This window comes from Arvicola amphibius, chromosome 4 (genome assembly GCF_903992535.2).
Source record: "Arvicola amphibius chromosome 4, mArvAmp1.2, whole genome shotgun sequence".
Lineage (NCBI taxonomy): Eukaryota > Metazoa > Chordata > Mammalia > Rodentia > Cricetidae > Arvicola > Arvicola amphibius.
This window is the reverse complement of record NC_052050.1, coordinates 70,007,210-70,024,539: the sequence shown is the minus strand read 5'-3', so window position 1 is coordinate 70,024,539 and position 17,330 is coordinate 70,007,210. Positions and strand designations below refer to the sequence as shown.

At 46.7% G+C, this 17,330-nt stretch overlaps 1 protein-coding gene across 2 annotated transcripts in view; it reads right to left on the bottom strand.

Annotated features, from left to right (window-relative positions):
- Positions 1 to 2,008: 2,008 nt before the first annotated feature.
- Positions 2,009 to 17,330, bottom strand: part of LOC119812156 (zinc finger protein 2) — a 36,940-nt gene continuing 21,618 nt past the window's right edge. Inside the window, exons 1-5 of one of the 2 annotated variants that reach the window (XM_038326578.1) lie at positions 14,943 to 16,299; positions 14,630 to 14,764; positions 11,841 to 11,967; positions 11,418 to 11,507; positions 2,009 to 3,916 (exon numbers count right to left, since the gene is read on the bottom strand). In XM_038326578.1, coding sequence (XP_038182506.1) covers positions 2,583 to 3,916; positions 11,418 to 11,507; positions 11,841 to 11,967; positions 14,630 to 14,662 — 1,584 coding nt within the window. In that variant the 5' untranslated portion in view covers positions 14,663 to 14,764; positions 14,943 to 16,299 and the 3' untranslated portion in view covers positions 2,009 to 2,582. Of the gene's footprint in view, positions 3,917 to 11,417; positions 11,508 to 11,840; positions 11,968 to 14,629; positions 14,765 to 14,942; positions 16,300 to 17,330 lie in introns of those variants that run through there. The other variant, XM_042054965.1, reaches the window with a different exon arrangement.

Sequence of the window (17,330 nt, the reverse complement as noted above, 5' to 3'; positions counted from 1 at the left end):
TGGAAACTCCCCAAGAGTTTCCTTCATAGTTTTGAATGACCAGATATCAGCTCCATCAAACTGAACTCCCCAGTAAAGTTCTGTGATTTTTTTTTCCTTCACATTTGTGAATCTTACAGGAGATTATGCGAGTATGTCATCCTCCCCCCCACCCCCCGTGGAATAAAAGCTAGACTATATCTGAAGGCTTTATCATATCTCCTGCCCTTGAGTTAATCCTCCTGCTATATCTTGTAGGGTCCAGCAGAAGAGGAGTTCTGGATCAGAGGCCTAGTCCAGCTTTATTATGATTAGTTTTTCTACCCAGCATGAGCTGCTCAAATCGGAGAAAGGTTGCCCCTCGATCAGCTTCATTCACTGTTCATAACCTCTCTTCCCAGGGAACTGGCTGAGACTTGCATTTAAGAGATTTTTTTATATTAACAATAGGCTTATACCTTCTCAACGGTGTGAAATTTTTGTCACACATATTCTAGTTTTGTCACATGTATGACAAGCTTGCTTCTTGGGAACTGACCCCCAATAATCCGTTACACACATTGCTTTTTCACTTTATTGAGTGAATCCTAGTTAACAAATACAACACTCCCCAGAAGTTTGGCTTCAGTTTTCTGTTGCTTCTTTGGTTATCAGTTTGCAAGATTTCTTCTAAAATGTAATAAAATGTTCAGTCGTATATAAATTTCTTCCATCGTCTATTGGAATGAATGATCCTCAGAAAAACACCTGTAACTGCTTGGCATGGTGGCACATGCTGGAGGCAGGCGAACCGGAGTTCAAAGTCAGCTTCAGCTACATAGTTGGTTCAAGGCCAACCTGGACTACACGAGACCCCTATTCCAAGAAACAAAGAAAATCAACAGTAAAAATGAAATACTCTTTATTACTCTGAATGCTTTTCTTTCTAAATGTAAAAATTTTCCTAAATAGTTTTCATCCCTTGGGGCTTAGAGGTGGGGGCTGCTTTGCGTGTTAGACAGAAATGAAATGCTGAGTGTTTTCATTAGTACTTTGGCAATGAAGTAACTCCCTCTCCTGGCTTCCACAGGTACCAGGCAAGTGCAAGATACACACATAAACATGCAAGCAAAACACCCATACACACAAATAAACAGAGAAAACTTGAGATTAGGTCCATTCTACCACTTACTACTAGATGCGTGACCTTGGCCAAAATAACTCATTTCTCACAGTTAACAACACTGCAGTCTCTCGGGAGGCATCAGGTCCCCTGGAGCTGGAGTTACAGGCAGCTGTGAGCCCTGTGAAATTGCCGCTGGGAACCTCAGTCCTCTGGAAGAGCAGCAAGTGCCTGCAACTTCTGAGCTAACCTCCAGCCACCAGAGGGCGTCTTGAAAGCAGTCAGTGGATACAGAAGAAGGTGACAGGTTGAGACATGCAACTTCAGATTGACAGGGCCAGGCAATCTTAGGTAAACAGGGGGAAGGGACCCAAGAATAAAATCGGGGAGTTGAGGAAGTCCTGACAAAAGAGAGTTCCCTCCATAGGGCAGGGAGCTTCAGTGGCCGTTTGTGGGAGTCCACAGACACGAAGCAACTTTGGATGGAACACCACTCAAGCCTCCCCTGAGCTCGATGACACTGCCACTTCTGATGTGTCTTCCCTCTGGGCAGCTCAGCAGGATGAAGGAAAGTGAGGTGGCTCTTTAACTCACCATAGTCCAGAGGAGGGACTGAGGAGACTGACGTTGCAAGCAAATCCAGTACGTCCTCTGCCACAGGCAGACAGGCTACCAGGAGACCGTATCATGAGTGTTGGGAGTCACGTCTGCACTGTGTGGAGCTCAGAGGGTGAATGGGATGTATGAAGAAAGCTGCAGAGGATGTGCCAGGGATAGCTTCCAACTGTAATCCTGAAAGGTCCCAAGCACTGGTCCTTCTGCCATGGTTAGGGTACGTAAGTGGCCAATCAGTAAGACTTACATACCCTAACCATGGCAGAATGACCAGTGCTTGGGACCTTTCAGGGTTACAGAAGAACACGGATAAGGAGCAAGTGAGCAGGTAGGCCCAGGAGACTTGCCCAAAGATGGCTGAAACAGAAGCAGACTCATGAGAAGCATGACTCCACTCATGCGTGGGTGACTGATGGAAACGTCTCTAAACTAGGCATCATGGATGTGGGTGGGGGGAAACAAAGGGTTCTCTTAAAGATGGCAACTGTCTTATAGAAGAACATCTAGAATAAAATGAGTATAGACCATTTTCGTACGTGTTTGTTCATTTGCTTCTCAACCTTAATTTTTATAACTTTATAATTATCTTAACAAATCATAAACTTGATAAACTGACATTTATACTTTTAATGAAGTTTCATTTTGGTCCCAAGACTTGGTAATTCAGGCCAATAAAAAAATACCACTTTCCAACTGAGGCAGTACTAAAAAGAGAGGTATGTTTGCCATCCTTAACACTCTTAAAACCCATGGCATCATGGAACTTGGCTCCCAGTAAACACAACGATCCTATTAAAAGATTCCACTGCGATTCTTTACGTATTCTCTTATAGTCAGTGGTGAATGTCGTCATCCCCACAGCATTTCCACACGAGCTGCATTCGCATCATTTTTCTACAAGATGATGCCTCTGATGCTGGATGAGATTTGCAGTCTGGTTGAAGGCTTTCCCACATTTGCTACACTTATAGGGTTTCTCTCCCGTGTGAATCCTCTGGTGCTGGGTGAGGTGTGTGCTTCGAATAAAAGCTTTCCCGCAGGTTTTACACTTGTACGGCTTTTCTCGTGTATGGATTCTCTTATGCTGGGTAAGGGCTGAGTGGTCACTGAAGGCTTTCTCGCAGATGTTACACGTGTAAGGCTTTTCCCCCGTGTGAATCCTCTGATGCTGTGCGAGGGATGACTGGTCCCTGAAGGCTTTCTCACACAAGCCGCATCGGTAAGGTTTCTCTCCAGTGTGAGTTTTCCGGTGTCGCGCAAAGGACGAGTTATCCCTGAATGCTTTGCCACACTCGCTACACTTATATGGTTTCTCCCCCGTGTGAATTCTCTGGTGTTCCGTGAGGGAAGAGTTCACCCGGAAGGCCTTTCCACATTCACTGCATTCAAAGGGTTTCTCTCCGGTGTGTATTCTCTGGTGCTGAAGAAAACTTGTGCTCTGATTGAAGGCTTTCCCGCACTCGTTACATTTATAGGGTTTGTCCCCACTGTGGATGTTCTGGTGTTTGGTAAGATGCGCTCTGCAAACAAAGGCTTTGTCACAAACGTTACATTGGAAAGGCTTCTCTCCAGTATGGATTCTCTGGTGGTGGGAAAGGTGTATGTTCCGGATAAAGGCTTTCCCGCAAACGTCGCATTCGAAAGGCTTCTCCCCAGTATGGATTTTCTGGTGGTGGGTAAGCAAAGAGCTCACTGAGAAGGCCTTGCCACAGTCCTTACACTCATATGGTTTCTCACCAGTGTGAACTCTTTGGTGATGGATGAGGTGTGTACTCTGGTGAAAGGCTTTCCCACATTCTCTACATTTGTAGCGTTTTTCTTTAATAGGCGTTTCCTGACTTGTGCTGAGTTTTTTAGTGTGAATTTTCTGGTGTGTCTTAAAGGAGGAACTCTTAGAGAAGGCTTTTCCACACTCACTGCATTCAAACACTTTTTTCTTTGCTTGAGATCTCTGACTTCGGACAGGTAGCGAGTTCCCTGCGCAGCCCTTCTCAGATGCTGGAACTTTCTGTCCACAAAGCTTTGATGGAGTGTCCTGCTGGGTGAGGACCACTTGCTGCAACCTGACCTCCTGACCATCCTGGTATTTCAGGTCTAGCAGGTTAGCACATTCCCAGCGAATCCCTCTGCCGACTCTCTCCTTCATTACCCATTGATCCGACTCTTTTTTAGGGGTATCTGCCCTGAGACATTTCTTACTCATGGTCATTGTGATCCCCCCTGAAAGATATTGAAAACAGAAACGCCACTTTTACCCCCATGAAACCGCTTGATGGAATGAAATGAACAGCCTGTTAATAACACTAACAAAGAAACTGCAGTTGAAGACTTAATGTGGGAAGATGAAGGGAAAGAGTCAGAGGCGTGAACACAGGAGTATGGTGGAGGCTTATCTAATGCTATACCTGAGGCAGGAGGGTTTGGGAGCTTGATTTCAAAGGTTGGAATTCTGAGAACAGTATTCATTTCTTTGTCATTAAATAGATTTCATCTTTTAAAGCTCAAAAATATCTAATAGGCCAAGTTTGACTCATGCTTGTATTTCCAACATTTGAGAGATTGAGGCAGATGGACCACGATGATTTTTAACCTGGGTTAAAGAGTAAGGTTTGGGGGATGCTTGCGATCAGATTGGTGACTATCCCGGTTGTCAGAGAGCCTTCATCCAGTGACTGATGGTGGCAGATTCAGAGACCCATGGCCAAACATTGGACTGAGTTTGGGGAATCCTGCTAAGAAGAGGGAGGAGGGGTTGTAGGAGCTGAGGGATCAGAAACATCACAGGAAACCTCACAGAAATGGCTAGCCTGGCTCCCAGGGAACTCAAAGAGTCTGAACCAACAACAAGCAAGCCTTCATGAGACCGAACTGGGCCCTCTATGTATATACGACAGTTGCGTAGCTTGTTCTGTTTGTAGGAATCCTGGCAATGGGAGCAGGGGCTGTCTCTGGTGCTTTGGCTGGCTCATGGGAATCTATTCTTCAGGCTGAATTGCCATGCTCAGCCTAAATACAGGGGGAGGTACTTGGTCTTATGGGCAGCTTGATATGCCATACTTTGCTGATGCCCATGGAAGGCATGCCCCCTTTCTGAGTGAATATGGAGGAACACAGATAGGTGAAGGAAGTGGGAGGATGGGGGGAAGGGAGGCTACGGTCAGGATATAAAATAAATAAATAAAATTTAAGAAAAGATTTGGAGAATGGAGAGATGGCTTAGTGGTTAAGAGCGCTGGCTGCTCTCCCGGAAGATCCAGGTTCAATTCACAGCACTCACATAGTGACTAATGTATGTCTGTTACTCCAGGTGTGGAATATCCAACCCCTTCTGGCCTTTGCATGCACAGACATGCATGTGGTACACAAATATACACACAGGAAAATACAGGCATGCACAGACATAATTGATAAAATCTTTTGAGAGAGAGAGAAGATTCTGTCTCCAAAACTTATAGAAAGAGACAGAGAAAGAGAAAGAGAGAGAGAGAGAGAGAGAGAGAGAGAGAGAGAGAGAGAGAGAGAGAGTGCTCAGGTGGCAGAGGCAAGTGAGTTTGTGAGACTCTGTAAGCTTGAGGCCAGCCTGGTCTACAGAAGTAGTTCTAGGACAGCCAGGGATACATAATGAGACCCTACCTCAAAAAAAAAAAAATCAAAATTGATTAATACTTGGAAAAGAAGAAATAAAAACGTCATCATTTGACATGACTGTGTTTTTCTTTAATGTGTAACCCAGGCTGGCCTCAAACTCCAGATCCTCCTGCCTCTGCCTCCTTCAGCACATCCTACCAGCCTGTACCACCAGAACTGGCTGTGCCCATATTCATATAAAATGCCAAATAAGAATCAATTAGGGAATGCCAAAACTACAATATATCACATACATACATAAATAATTAGAAAATAATTAGAAAGTGATACTCCCCAAAGATTAATTTTGGGACAGGAGTACTGCCCGGGACTTCACAGGCCAGCTAGCCTGGAGTATGAGCACAGAAGCAGAAACAGGAGAGACTCTATCTCAAAAACAAGGAGGGAATCAAACCCTGAAAAACTGTTCTCTGACCTCTTCCCCCACTGCCCCTCCACAATACAGTTTTAAAGACACAAGCAGTAGCCACAGAAAGAAAAAGAACTGCAATACATTACACTGCCTCAAACATTTAAAACTTGTGCTTATCAGATGGGAACACTGTTCAGAGTGGGAACCAAAACCTTCACTATCAATCCTCCAAATCCACAAGAGAAGGTCAGACAGCTAAGCAGAAAGGGGGAGAAGTCTTATAGATTCTAAGTAGTAGCGTGCTTAGGCGTTTAATGTAAATAAAGCTATAATGAGTCTCAGCATCATCAACTGAGACACTCCACACGCCCTCCAGAGTGCCGACACACTCCAAGGGTGTGAAAGGATGTGAGCTTTGCTATTCTGCTGGTTGGAATAGAAGTCAGCACAAGCACTGTGGAAACTACTTCTCTAGGGACACACTGGACAAAAACATGCACACACATAATTTCTATAAGCTGGAGAACTGGTCACAGCAGTCAAGCATTCCATAAGAGCTCCAAAGCAGAAGGAAACCAGATGCCACACAGAAGCCCCACACTGCGACCAGTTTCTGTGGTAAATCATAGAGGGCCATGAGGGTGAGCCAGCTGCTGCTCCATGTCATGTGACTTGAAAGAGATAGCAGATAAGAGACGAGTGAAGTCCTCACAATCCCATTACATAATTTAAGAAAGAACAAAATAAATGTGTTACCATTGGATCAAAAGAAAGAAGGGACCCGGGGTAGGGGTTACTGGAGTCACAGTAATTTTTCTTTATATGAATGTTGGTTATATAGATGTGTTCATGCTGTTAAAATTTATTGGATTATACAGTTAAAAAATGCATACTTTTCTATATTACACATTACTTCAAAATCAGTTTACTTAAAAAATATTAGGATAGGACCAGGGAGATAGCTCAGAGGTAAAGAGGATTTTAAATATCAGAAGTTATGTCTCAATACCATGTTCTGTTCAAAGAAAGTTTAGATTCTCCTTTACCAAAGAGAGAGAGAGAGTGAGAGAGAGACAGAGACAGAGAAAGAGAGAGACAGAGAGACAGAGAATGATAGCAGTTCAAAGACCACTGGGAATGAAAAGTTCAATGTCATCTCACATGCAGAATTTTGAGATCCAGCCAGGGTGGTAGCCGAGAACACTTGTAGAGGTCAGAGGTTAACTCTGGGCAGCTCCCTCTGCCCTCCAATGCTAGGGTTACAGATGTATGATGTCATGTACAGCTTTACCCAAGAGGTGGGCACCTGAAGTCAGGTCCTTGTGTTTGTGCAGCGAGCACTTACACAATAAGCCACCCCCAAGTCTTTTTTTTAAAAATATTTATTTATTTATTATGTATACAATATTCTGCATGTATGCCTGCAGGCCAGAAGAGGGCACCAGACCCCATTACAGTTGGTTGTGAGCCACCATGTGGTTGCCGGGAATTGAACTCAGGACCTTTGGAAGAGCAGGCAATGCTCTTAACCTCTGAGCCATCTCTCCAGCCCCCCCACCCCAAGTCTTAACCTCATAAACTTTTAGTTCCTAGGAGAGTGAGCTACAAGGAGGCAAGATTTGGCTGGAAGAAGAATGTTGCTATGAGTATGTCTTGTTCCTGACCCCTTCCTGCTTTGTCCCTTAGCTTCCAGGCCACCATGAAATGGAAGTTTCCTCCCCCTTCCTCTATGGTGTTTCTGTCTTGCTATGGGGCCAAAAGCAATGGAGCCAGCTCACCATGGACTACAAGCTCTGAAACTGAGCTGGAATGGACCTTCCTTCTAAGGTTCTTTCTTCATTTCTCCCAGTTATTTTGCTATAGCAACACAATAAGACCCAGAAAAGAAGTCCAGGGAATACTGACACAAACTAGTGGGGCTGAAGAGAGAAGGTTCAGTCAGCATCTTGGGGACCTGACTTCCCTTTCTGGTACTGGTGGTAGTGCGGGGAATGGGACTCACAACTGCCTGTGACTCCAGCTACAGGATGCCCTCTTCTGGTCTCTGAGAGTACTGCACCCACGTGCACTGCCACGCTACCCCACCCTGCCTATTAAAATAAAAATAACAAAAGCCAGATGTGGTGGTACATGTCACTCTGAGTTTGAGACCAGTCCACTCTACAGAGCAAGTTCCAGGACAGCCAGATCTACACAGAGAAACCCTGTCTTGAAACACCACCACCCACCACCTACTACCACAACATTTGAAACCAAGTTAGTGGCTTTCTGGTGTAGTAGGAGTAAGATGTGAGGAACGACACTGGACTTCAATGGTGGGGCTAGATCTCTTTCTTAAACTGGGCAGCAGGATATGAGTACTGCATCTTTATCACTGTTTAAACTCCTTAGGGCTGGGTACACAGCTTAGTGGTAGAACATGCATGAGGCTCTCAGTTCAACCCCCAATATTGAAAAAAGAAGTAGAACTTTTGCTGGGCAAAGTAGCACATAATTTCAGCATGTAAAACTGTTGAAAAATTATGTTATTTTTATAGTCAGAGCACAATATTAAAAATAAATGTATTTTAAGGCCAAAAAAAAGAGAAAGAAATGTTAATGCTAAGTGCAGAAATAAAATTGCAACATGGAAGGTCAATATATCAGCTCTAAAAGAAAATTCCCAATAAATTTAGGGGAAAAATGAATGAAGACAGAGAATAAGAGGACAGAACACAAACTTAAAATGATAAATGGGGGTGGGGATAGTGGCTCAGCGGGTAAGAGTGCTTGCTGAGGTCCCATGAGACCCTGAGTTTGGATTCCTAGCACTGTGCAGAGACTGAGTGTCGTCCCAAGCAGCTGTAACCCCAGCCCTGGAGAGGATGGTGGCAGAGACAGGAAAATCACTGGGGCTTGTTGGCCACCAGACTAGCTGAAAAACAGCCAGTTCCAGGTTCAGTGAGAGAGCTGCCTCAAGGGAACAAGGCAGAGAGCGATGCTCAGCATCCTCCTGCTTCTGTATACGTAGGTATCTGTACACACACGCACACACACGCGCACTCATATATATGCAAACACACATGCGCGCGCACACACACACAAATAAAATAAAAAACAAAATTATAAGTGAAACTCTGCATGGTTATAAATGAATACATTCATAGATCAAAAAAGAGAATTGAGAGCTAAAGGGTACGAGACACTGAGGCATAAACGAGGAAGGATGTTTAAAAATGGTCAGCAGGTACTTGAGGTCTAGTGGTTTTCCTTGGGATGCTGCATGGTTAAAAGGAACGTGGAGAAGGGAAGAAAACGCAACAGCTTTGGAGTCAGGTGGGTCTGTGCTAATCCCAACCTTCACCCAAGAGCAGCATGAAATCAGCCCAAATCCATTATCTCCACTGGGTGGGGTCAGCTGCAGAGGGCATCCATTAAGGATTAAATGTGTCAACAAGCACAAGGCCTACCCCAGACCACCCCGTGCAGCACTTAGCTCCAGCTCTCTGTCAGCTCCTGGCCCAGAGGAGAGAAAACATTAAAAGCAAAACCATCAATCATGATGTTTTTCTTTCTTGATTAAAAATAACTGTCTAAGAATGAGAACTGGCAAAGATGCAGGCAAAGAGAAAAAGCATTATTTCCTGCTGGTGGGAGTGTAAAGTACAGCCATATGGTAATCAGTATGAAAATTTCTCAAAAAAAATTAAAAATAGAATTACCATATGACCCAGCTATCTCACGTTTGAACAGATACCCCAAACACCCTACATCCTACCACATCTCATCCATGCCTATTGGTGCTTAGTTCACAGTAGCCAGAAAACGGAACCAGCCTAGACGTCCATCAACAGGTAACGGTAATGAAAATGTGGTACCTATGCATAGTGAATTTTATGAAACCATAAAGCTAAAGGCAAGTTCCAGGAACACGGAAGGAGAGAGAAAGTATTATATTAAGTGAGGTAACTCAGAAGGAAATATTACATGTTTATTATACCCCAGCTTGTAATGTTTCTATGTGTTTGTTGTATGTGAGTGTGGATATAGGCTATGAAACAAGAAAAGAGACCGTAAGAAGGGAAGAGAGATGCTGAGAAGGGGCGGGCAATAGGACACATGCTACACACAAGTGGAAAGGAGGTTGGGGGAGGGTAGGTGGGTGTGGGGGAGGGGCCAGAGGAGGCAGGGAGAGGGTAGGTGAGTATGGGGGGAGGGGGGTCAAAGGAAGTTGGGAGAAGGTAGGTGGGTATGGGAAGGAGTCAGAGGGATGGGGAAAAGAGGATGAGAATCAACAAAACGTTCTCAATCTTCCTAATGCTGTGACCCTTTAGTTCCTCATGTTGAGGTGAGATTATTTTTGTTGCTACTTCATAACTGTTATGAGCCATAATGTAAATATCTGTGTTTTCCAATGGTCTTGGGTGACCCCTGTAGAAAGGTCATTCAACCCCCAAAGGGGTCTTGATCCTTAGGTTGAGAAACATTGAATTAGAACTTCATGTATGCTCTACCATTATGCTGTATCAGTGGTAAATTAAATATTTTTAATAACTGCAATTTTGAGTTATGCTGGTTAAATTCCATCAAACACTGAGTCCTAGACATTTGAGGTGGGTAGATAGAGATTAACTATAAAATATAAACCTCTTCCTATTTCACTGGATTGCAGTGAAAAATAATAATAGGTCTTAAAAGACACTTTATAGGTCAAGTGTGGTGGCGCACGTCTTTAATCCCAGCACTTGGGAGGCAGATGCAGGTGGATTTCTGTGAGTTCAAGGTTAGCCTGGTCTACATAGCAAGTTTCAGGACAGCCAGAGCTGTGTAGAGACACTCTGCCCCCACCCTTACCCCCACCAAAGATATTTTACAGCCTGTTACACACTCCAGGAAAGTGTAACATTGCAGCATCGTAGGCAAGGCAGGGAGCTTTGTCAAACACTTCAAAGTAGCAGAAAGACATATCCTCATCGGTGAGTCACAAGCCCCAGGGGACTCCTGAGGACAAGTGACAGTCGCTGAGCTGACACATTCTCTCCATCCCAGGCAGCCAGTCTCACCAGCAACCACACATTGCACTAAGTGTGAGTAATATAGCAAAATACATGACAGCCCTGGCCCTTCTGGCACCTGTAGCACACAGCCTGGCACAGGGGGCCAGGTAAACGCGGCTTGAATATACTCCCATGTGCTTAGAGAAACAAGAGGGAGGTGAGGACATGCGTGGGGCTTCGCTGGAAAGAGGGGAGCTTCAGCAAGCACAGACCTGTCTCCAGAGCCCCAGGAGACTCCTCACCAGAGACGCGCAGGCGGCTTCTGCACGTGGGATTTAAGAGAGGTCACTCCACCACAGGAGTGGGGGAAGAGGACTGCTAATTTTTTAAATTTTATTTTCATTTATGTGTATGAATGTGTGTGCAGTGTGCCTATGGAGGCCAGATGAGGATGTTGGAACCCCTGGAACTGAGTTACGGGTAACTATGAGCTGCCCAATGTGGGTACTGGAGACTGAAGTCGGGTCCTCTGGAGGGGGCAGGCACTCTTACCTGCGGAACCACCTCTCCAGCCCCAGGCATCTAAGCCACGTGAAACAAAGAGAAAAGAAACAAACGATGGGAGGAAGGGCTCAGAGAAGTACAGACTTCCATAACGAAGGCCAGTCTGGAGACAATGTGGCCCAGGTCTGCCACATTTGCGGAGACCTCATTTCTCCCAGTGTCCCACATGCATGATTCTTACCAAGAACAAAGCCTTCTTGAGCATCCTCTGTCATGCATTTGTCTGCTTTCTCCAGGTGAGAAAACACATCTGGTTTAGATCCCAAGAGTCCTGTTTTTGAAAGAGGAAGAAAATTTGATCTTCTCTGTTCATGATGGAGACAGAAGTCATTGTAAGGATGAGACCTGGTCCTCAGAACTTTCTGGAAATGGTGGTCAGACAGGAAGAGGATCATGTTTGCATGTGTGTGTGTGGAGAGGGGTGGCTTGGGCCTGACACAGTCTGTTCCCACGCCCTCTTCCTTGGGACACATCACAGGTGAGATTTCAGCAGAGCTCTGAGGGCACCAGCGGGGCAGACACATGGTAGGCATGAAGGCAGTATCATCAGCAGGCCCAGCTCCAACCCACTCTGCTCTCGGGCAGTCCAGGGGGTCCGGCTTACCCAGTGAGACCAGGTTGCTGTAGTTCTCCAGCATCACGTCCCGGTACAAGGCCCTCTGGGCAGAGCTCAGCTGGCCCCACTCCTCCTGGGTGAAGAGCACAGCCACATCCTTGAAGGTAACCAAGTCCTGAAACAGAGAACCCTTTCTTACCGGCCAGGAGATCGGGCAGGGAAGCTGATCCTTGCTGTCCCAGCAGCTCATGGGGACCTTTCGTCTGCGGGAAGCTGGTGTTCAGGGACACAAAAGGCATCTCTTCAGCATCTCCTAGTGGTTGAGCTTTGTGCGGAAGACATACTTTGTCCCCCACTTTGACACAAGTCGTAGAGAAATAGTGAGACTGTGAACCTATTTCCTTTGCCCATAACATCTCCCGTCTAGCTCCACAGCCCTAATGTAGTGGGTGCAGTGTCAGCGCAACACACACTTCCAGGTGTGTGGTGATGATGGTTTAGATAAGCATACTGCACTAGCAGCAATATGGACACATAATGCAGACAGTATTGTACAGTGGCCAACGGCTGATAAGAATGGCAAACAATGTTCATACTCCTGTGCTCTGTTTTAAATCATTATTTTAGAGCATATTCCTGTACATTCAAGAAACCTTTACTATAGAACAGCATGCTGTGTCTCCCCAGCAGCCACTTACGTGTTTCATGTTTTCCACGTCTCTGGATTACACTGGATGCCAAACCGAATGACTGACCCACACCATTTAGGCCAGGAGAAATATTCTCTGTGTTCACATCAAGATGAAACAGCTTCCCAATGCACTGCCCAGGATGCACCCGCGTTGCTCAGTGGCACACGACCACTGTTTTCAATAAGTCTTAGTTTTCTTCGACTGCTCATCATCCACCCCAACACCTGTGTGAGTGTGCATGCGTACGTATACACACACACACACACACACACACACACACACACAAACCACGGAAGTGATCATTCTATGCTATGACACCATGTCTTCTCTGATTATAACTCCTCTCTTTTTTGGAAATTCTGACCAAGGACAGCGTCTCTCTCAGAAATTTGAAATCCAGCATGGAAGACAGCACCTCTCACAGAGTGGTCTTCACAGGGAGCTAGAGTGCACTGAGGAAGAAGGGGCAAGTGGAAATAAAAAAAAAAATGCTGCTTTAGCTTAAGATAGTTTAACTAAGTTTGTTACCTGTGCCCAAGGTCTCGGTACACAGCGAGGAGCCAAGAAACACTGGCTGAAGTGAACCCGGGGATTGATTCCCCCAGAAGTGTTATCATCACAGGTGTCTAACATGGCTCCTAGACCTGGCACATTTTACACCCCTAAGTTATGTCTGCCCAGTGGCAGCTAAATCACGGCAGCCTGTAAACACCATAAACAGTGTTTAACTGCTATACCTCAGATACAGTTCGCTCCTCCGGTGTCCGTGTGCCTGGGGTCCAGTGCAAAGTGTGGGGAGGTGGGAAATCTATGAGAAGTGGGGCTTATATGGGAAGTGAGAGATGGGGCATGTCTCTCTGGATGGCAGGGGCTTCTATGAGCAGGTTCTTATAAGACCTACGGCTCTCTTTCTGGTTTCCTCTCCCCACGCCCCTTTCTTTCTTGCCTTGTGGTACCATTTACTACATATAATGCAGCATAGAGCCCTTGCTACACATGGCTGCCCAATCTTGAACGTTCAGCCTCTAAGTAGAGCGCCTTTGCTCATGAAAAACAAGAGGAGAGAGAGCAGCCAGCAAGCAGAAACTGGCTGGCTGTTCACCCAACTTCTCACCTCCCATGTGTTCCTGTCCTACAAAGTTAAAGGCTACAGGCAAAGGAATTAGAACAGGTTTGACCAAATGAGCCTGGCTGTAAAGAGGTTGGCACCACTCAGAATAGTTTCCAGCTCTGAGCTCTATGTAGAAGGCTCTCCATGAAGCCCTGGAGAGTTCAGGCTGGACATGAACTTTCAATCTTCTTTCTTCAGCCTGCCAAGGGTTAGGATTACAGGTGTAAACCACCATGCCTAGCAGTGTGAGTGTGTGTGTTAGTGTGTAAACCACCATGCCTAGCTTTGTGTGTATGTATGTGTGCAAACCACCATGACTAGTTGTGTATGTGTGAGTATGTAAACCATCATGCCCAGCTTTGTGAGTGTGTATGTAAAAATCACCATGCCTAGCTTTGTGAGAGTCTGCGTGTGTGTATAAACCACCATGCCTAGCTCTCTCTCTCTCTCTCTCTCTCTCTCTCTCTCTCTCTCTCTCTCTCTCTCTCTCTCTCTCTCTCTCTCTCTCTCTCTCTGTGTGTGTGTGTGTGTGTGTATTTAGTGCTGGAGACTGAATTTAGGGCTTTTATATAACAGCAAAGTTCTCTGCCACAAAGCTATACCCCGAGCCTCTAAAAGTAGAGTTATTCAAATATTTTTTTACTGATATTAAATAGTCCTGGGAAACAAGAGTTGCATGGTATCTTGAAAAGAAAGAAAGGAATAAGAAGCCTAGGAAACCCCATCTTCACAGGAAAAATTCAAATTCCTTCTCTTGGCTCCTATGTCAGACCCTGTTTTTAACCATTTTGGACTCCCATCTTATTGGCTAACAGAAAGTGAAAGGTTTTCATTTCAGACTAAGCTAGACTCCTGACTGCCCATACCACCTACAAAGCCCACTAGGATGAGGTGTGGGGTGGGAAGGAGCAACTGGGGTCAGGTGTTTGGGGGAGACCTGAGTGGTTAGAGAAAACAACCTTATACTCTTTGAGTCAAGAACCCAACTGCGGGGGCAGGTGACTCACAACACCGCCCTCCCATAACCCACTCACCTGGACCAGGGCTGGGAGGTGGCTGACAGCCATCCCTTCTTCTCTGGTGAGCTCTCTGAGGACCACCAAGCACTGAGAAGGCAGGTGAGGAACTTTGCAACTGTGGGGTTCCTCAAGCTAGAGGCATCTGCACACCTGTGATGAGAGGGTTGGGTCAAAAGTCACAGGCATGAACCCAAACATTCCTATCCTGGCATCCTCAGTAACCCCCCCCCCCCTCCCCAAGCAATGAGTTTTTTGGTTAGTTTCCTCCAGTTCCCTACTGCTTCTGAGAGACACTGTCCTCGCCTTGTCTGTAAGGTGACTTGCTCACCATGCCATTTCCCCTTTGCATCTTCCTTGTGGTCAGCGACTCCATGCCGCTCATTCTGCATCTTAAACGCTTTGACTTTCCCCTTGCAGAAAGCTTGCCCCAGCTGCAGTTCTCAAGCGCTATCCATCCTCTGTCCTCCCCCGTAAAGGTATGCTTGGGAGTCTGAAGACACTCTTTCCTCCTGGGACAGTTTGATCCGAATGAGAGGGAAGGAGGAGGGAAAAGAGTCGACTTCTTTCTTCTGAAACGGGAGGGGCGCTAAGCAAGTCAGCTCTTCAATCGGAAGCCTTACAGGCAAAACTCTGTGTGGTCTCGGGATTCTCCTTTGGGTTTGGTTAAGGGACCTGGAGTCAAAGGCGGTGTATTTGCGTGGTGTGTGTCTGTAAGGGTGGGCTGTGGGAGAAGAGAGAACCATTCACACAAGTCACCCTCCACCGCTTTGTCAAGTACAGGGGCTGCACTGCAGTTGCGCATTCTCAAGTTCCTCAGACAAGACTCAAAGCCCCACTGGGAATATACTCATCAATTGGATGCAGCTGCCTTCCTGAGTCTGTCCCCAGAGACGCTAGAGGTCCTGACCCACCCTTCTCCATATGCAGTCATGTTCGGATCCCTCAGTTCCACCAAAAGACCATCCTGCCGGTCCTTTCTCTGCGTGGGGTCAAATCTCAGTACGCATGTTGCGAAGTTAAGGGCATGGGGATCCATGTACTCTAAAACGGACCACAACTCAGCCTTGCTCGGCGTCCCTTCCGCCCTTCCCCCAGACCTGACAGCCGCTCTGTCTCTTGGCTCTGGACGCTGATGATCACCGCCGGGCTGCCCTTCGAGGCGCCTCCGTCGCGGCGACAGAGCATAGCCGCCACATAACAATCAGGACACAATGAGTAGGAGCCTGCTGCCTAAAGCGCAATCGCGCCTGCGCGTTGCTCCGGGACCCAGGGACCCAAATTCCCACAAATCACTGTGCTCCAACTCTAGGATTTGGGGACTCTTTACCAGAGGGAGAGTGGGAGACAAAAGTGATGCTGTACGCCTGCGCAGAGCGGCTTTGTGGGTTGAACTACAGTTCCCAGAAGGCTTCGTGGAGGCACCGAACCGCAGTTCCACTGATAGCGGAGCAAGAAACATTCTGGTCATTTGGAGGTTGCCCAGGATGTTGTTATCTCCAGGGAGCTCGACTCTGCGACCTGCGACTAAAGCCCGGGAAGGTCCAGGAACCGAGCGGCAGGGAAAGGGTTGGAAAAACTGTCAGCATCGCACTCTCTGACGTCCGTGCGGCGGACAGGCAGGGGGCGCACGGAGCCCCTCAGGTAGCAGAGCGGCCTGGCTGTCACCCAAATGCTTGGGGATGAGAGTTGGAAGGGACAGGAGACAAGACTCTGGAGGTCAACAAGTTTCTCTGGGGCCGCGGGGTGGAGCCAGCGAGGATGGGGTGACATACCAGGGCCTCCCCCTAGAGACATCTAGTTGCCTTTGAATATGTAGTATTCATAGAACAACGTTCTTGTAGGCAAAATAGTAAAACAATTAAATTTAATTTTTAAGCTATGACCTGAGGATTGTCAATTCAGGGTCTGCTGGCCACCCTTTTAGGATGCACTGTCAGCGACTCTGTCCAGCGCTTTCAAGGTAGGGAGCAAATGGTGTCGGGCACTGTGCAGAGGCTGGAGAAACAGAGTGAACCCTGCACTGGAGGGGACCAGGGAGTGACAAGACAGTAGAGCCCTGCTAGGGAGTTACAGAGCGAAGGGGTGGGGATATTTGGGAGATTGGACTTTCCTGGGAAGAGCTGCCTGCAAAGAAGTGGGCTTGGTGTATTTAATGTTTAGCGAGACTAGCATCATCGCTAAGGAAAAGAAAAGAAAATAACTCAATATGAATGTGCATGTGATTCTGAGGTCTTGCCTGCCACGGTAGGAACATAGGATTTATTTTGTGTGTGGTAGGGAAGCACTGGAAGTTTGAAGTGGACAGATGCGCATATCTGTAAATTGGTCAATTTTGGGGAGAACTGATTTAGGGTGAGGGCTAGGGATGGTGGTAGCACAGGGACATAGCATCTGCCGGCTTGAAATCTAGCTTTGAAAAAAAAAAATCGAGCGACCTCTGCAGGAGCAGGCCTGAACCAGCAATCTGGAGAAGGCCTGAGGCAGCAACCTCCACAGGAGCAGGTACAAGGGAGCAAGCCCTGAGGAAGCAGGCCCTAGCCAGAGACCTCTGCGGGTTCAGGTGCAAGACAGGAACCTCCAAGGGAGTCAGAGACCTTTGCAGAACCAAGCCTAAGTCAGGGACCACCACATGAGCAGGTATAAGGGAGCAGGCCCAGACCAGGGACATCTACAAAAAAGTCCTGAGCCAGCGACCTCTGCTGGAGCAGGCTTGAGG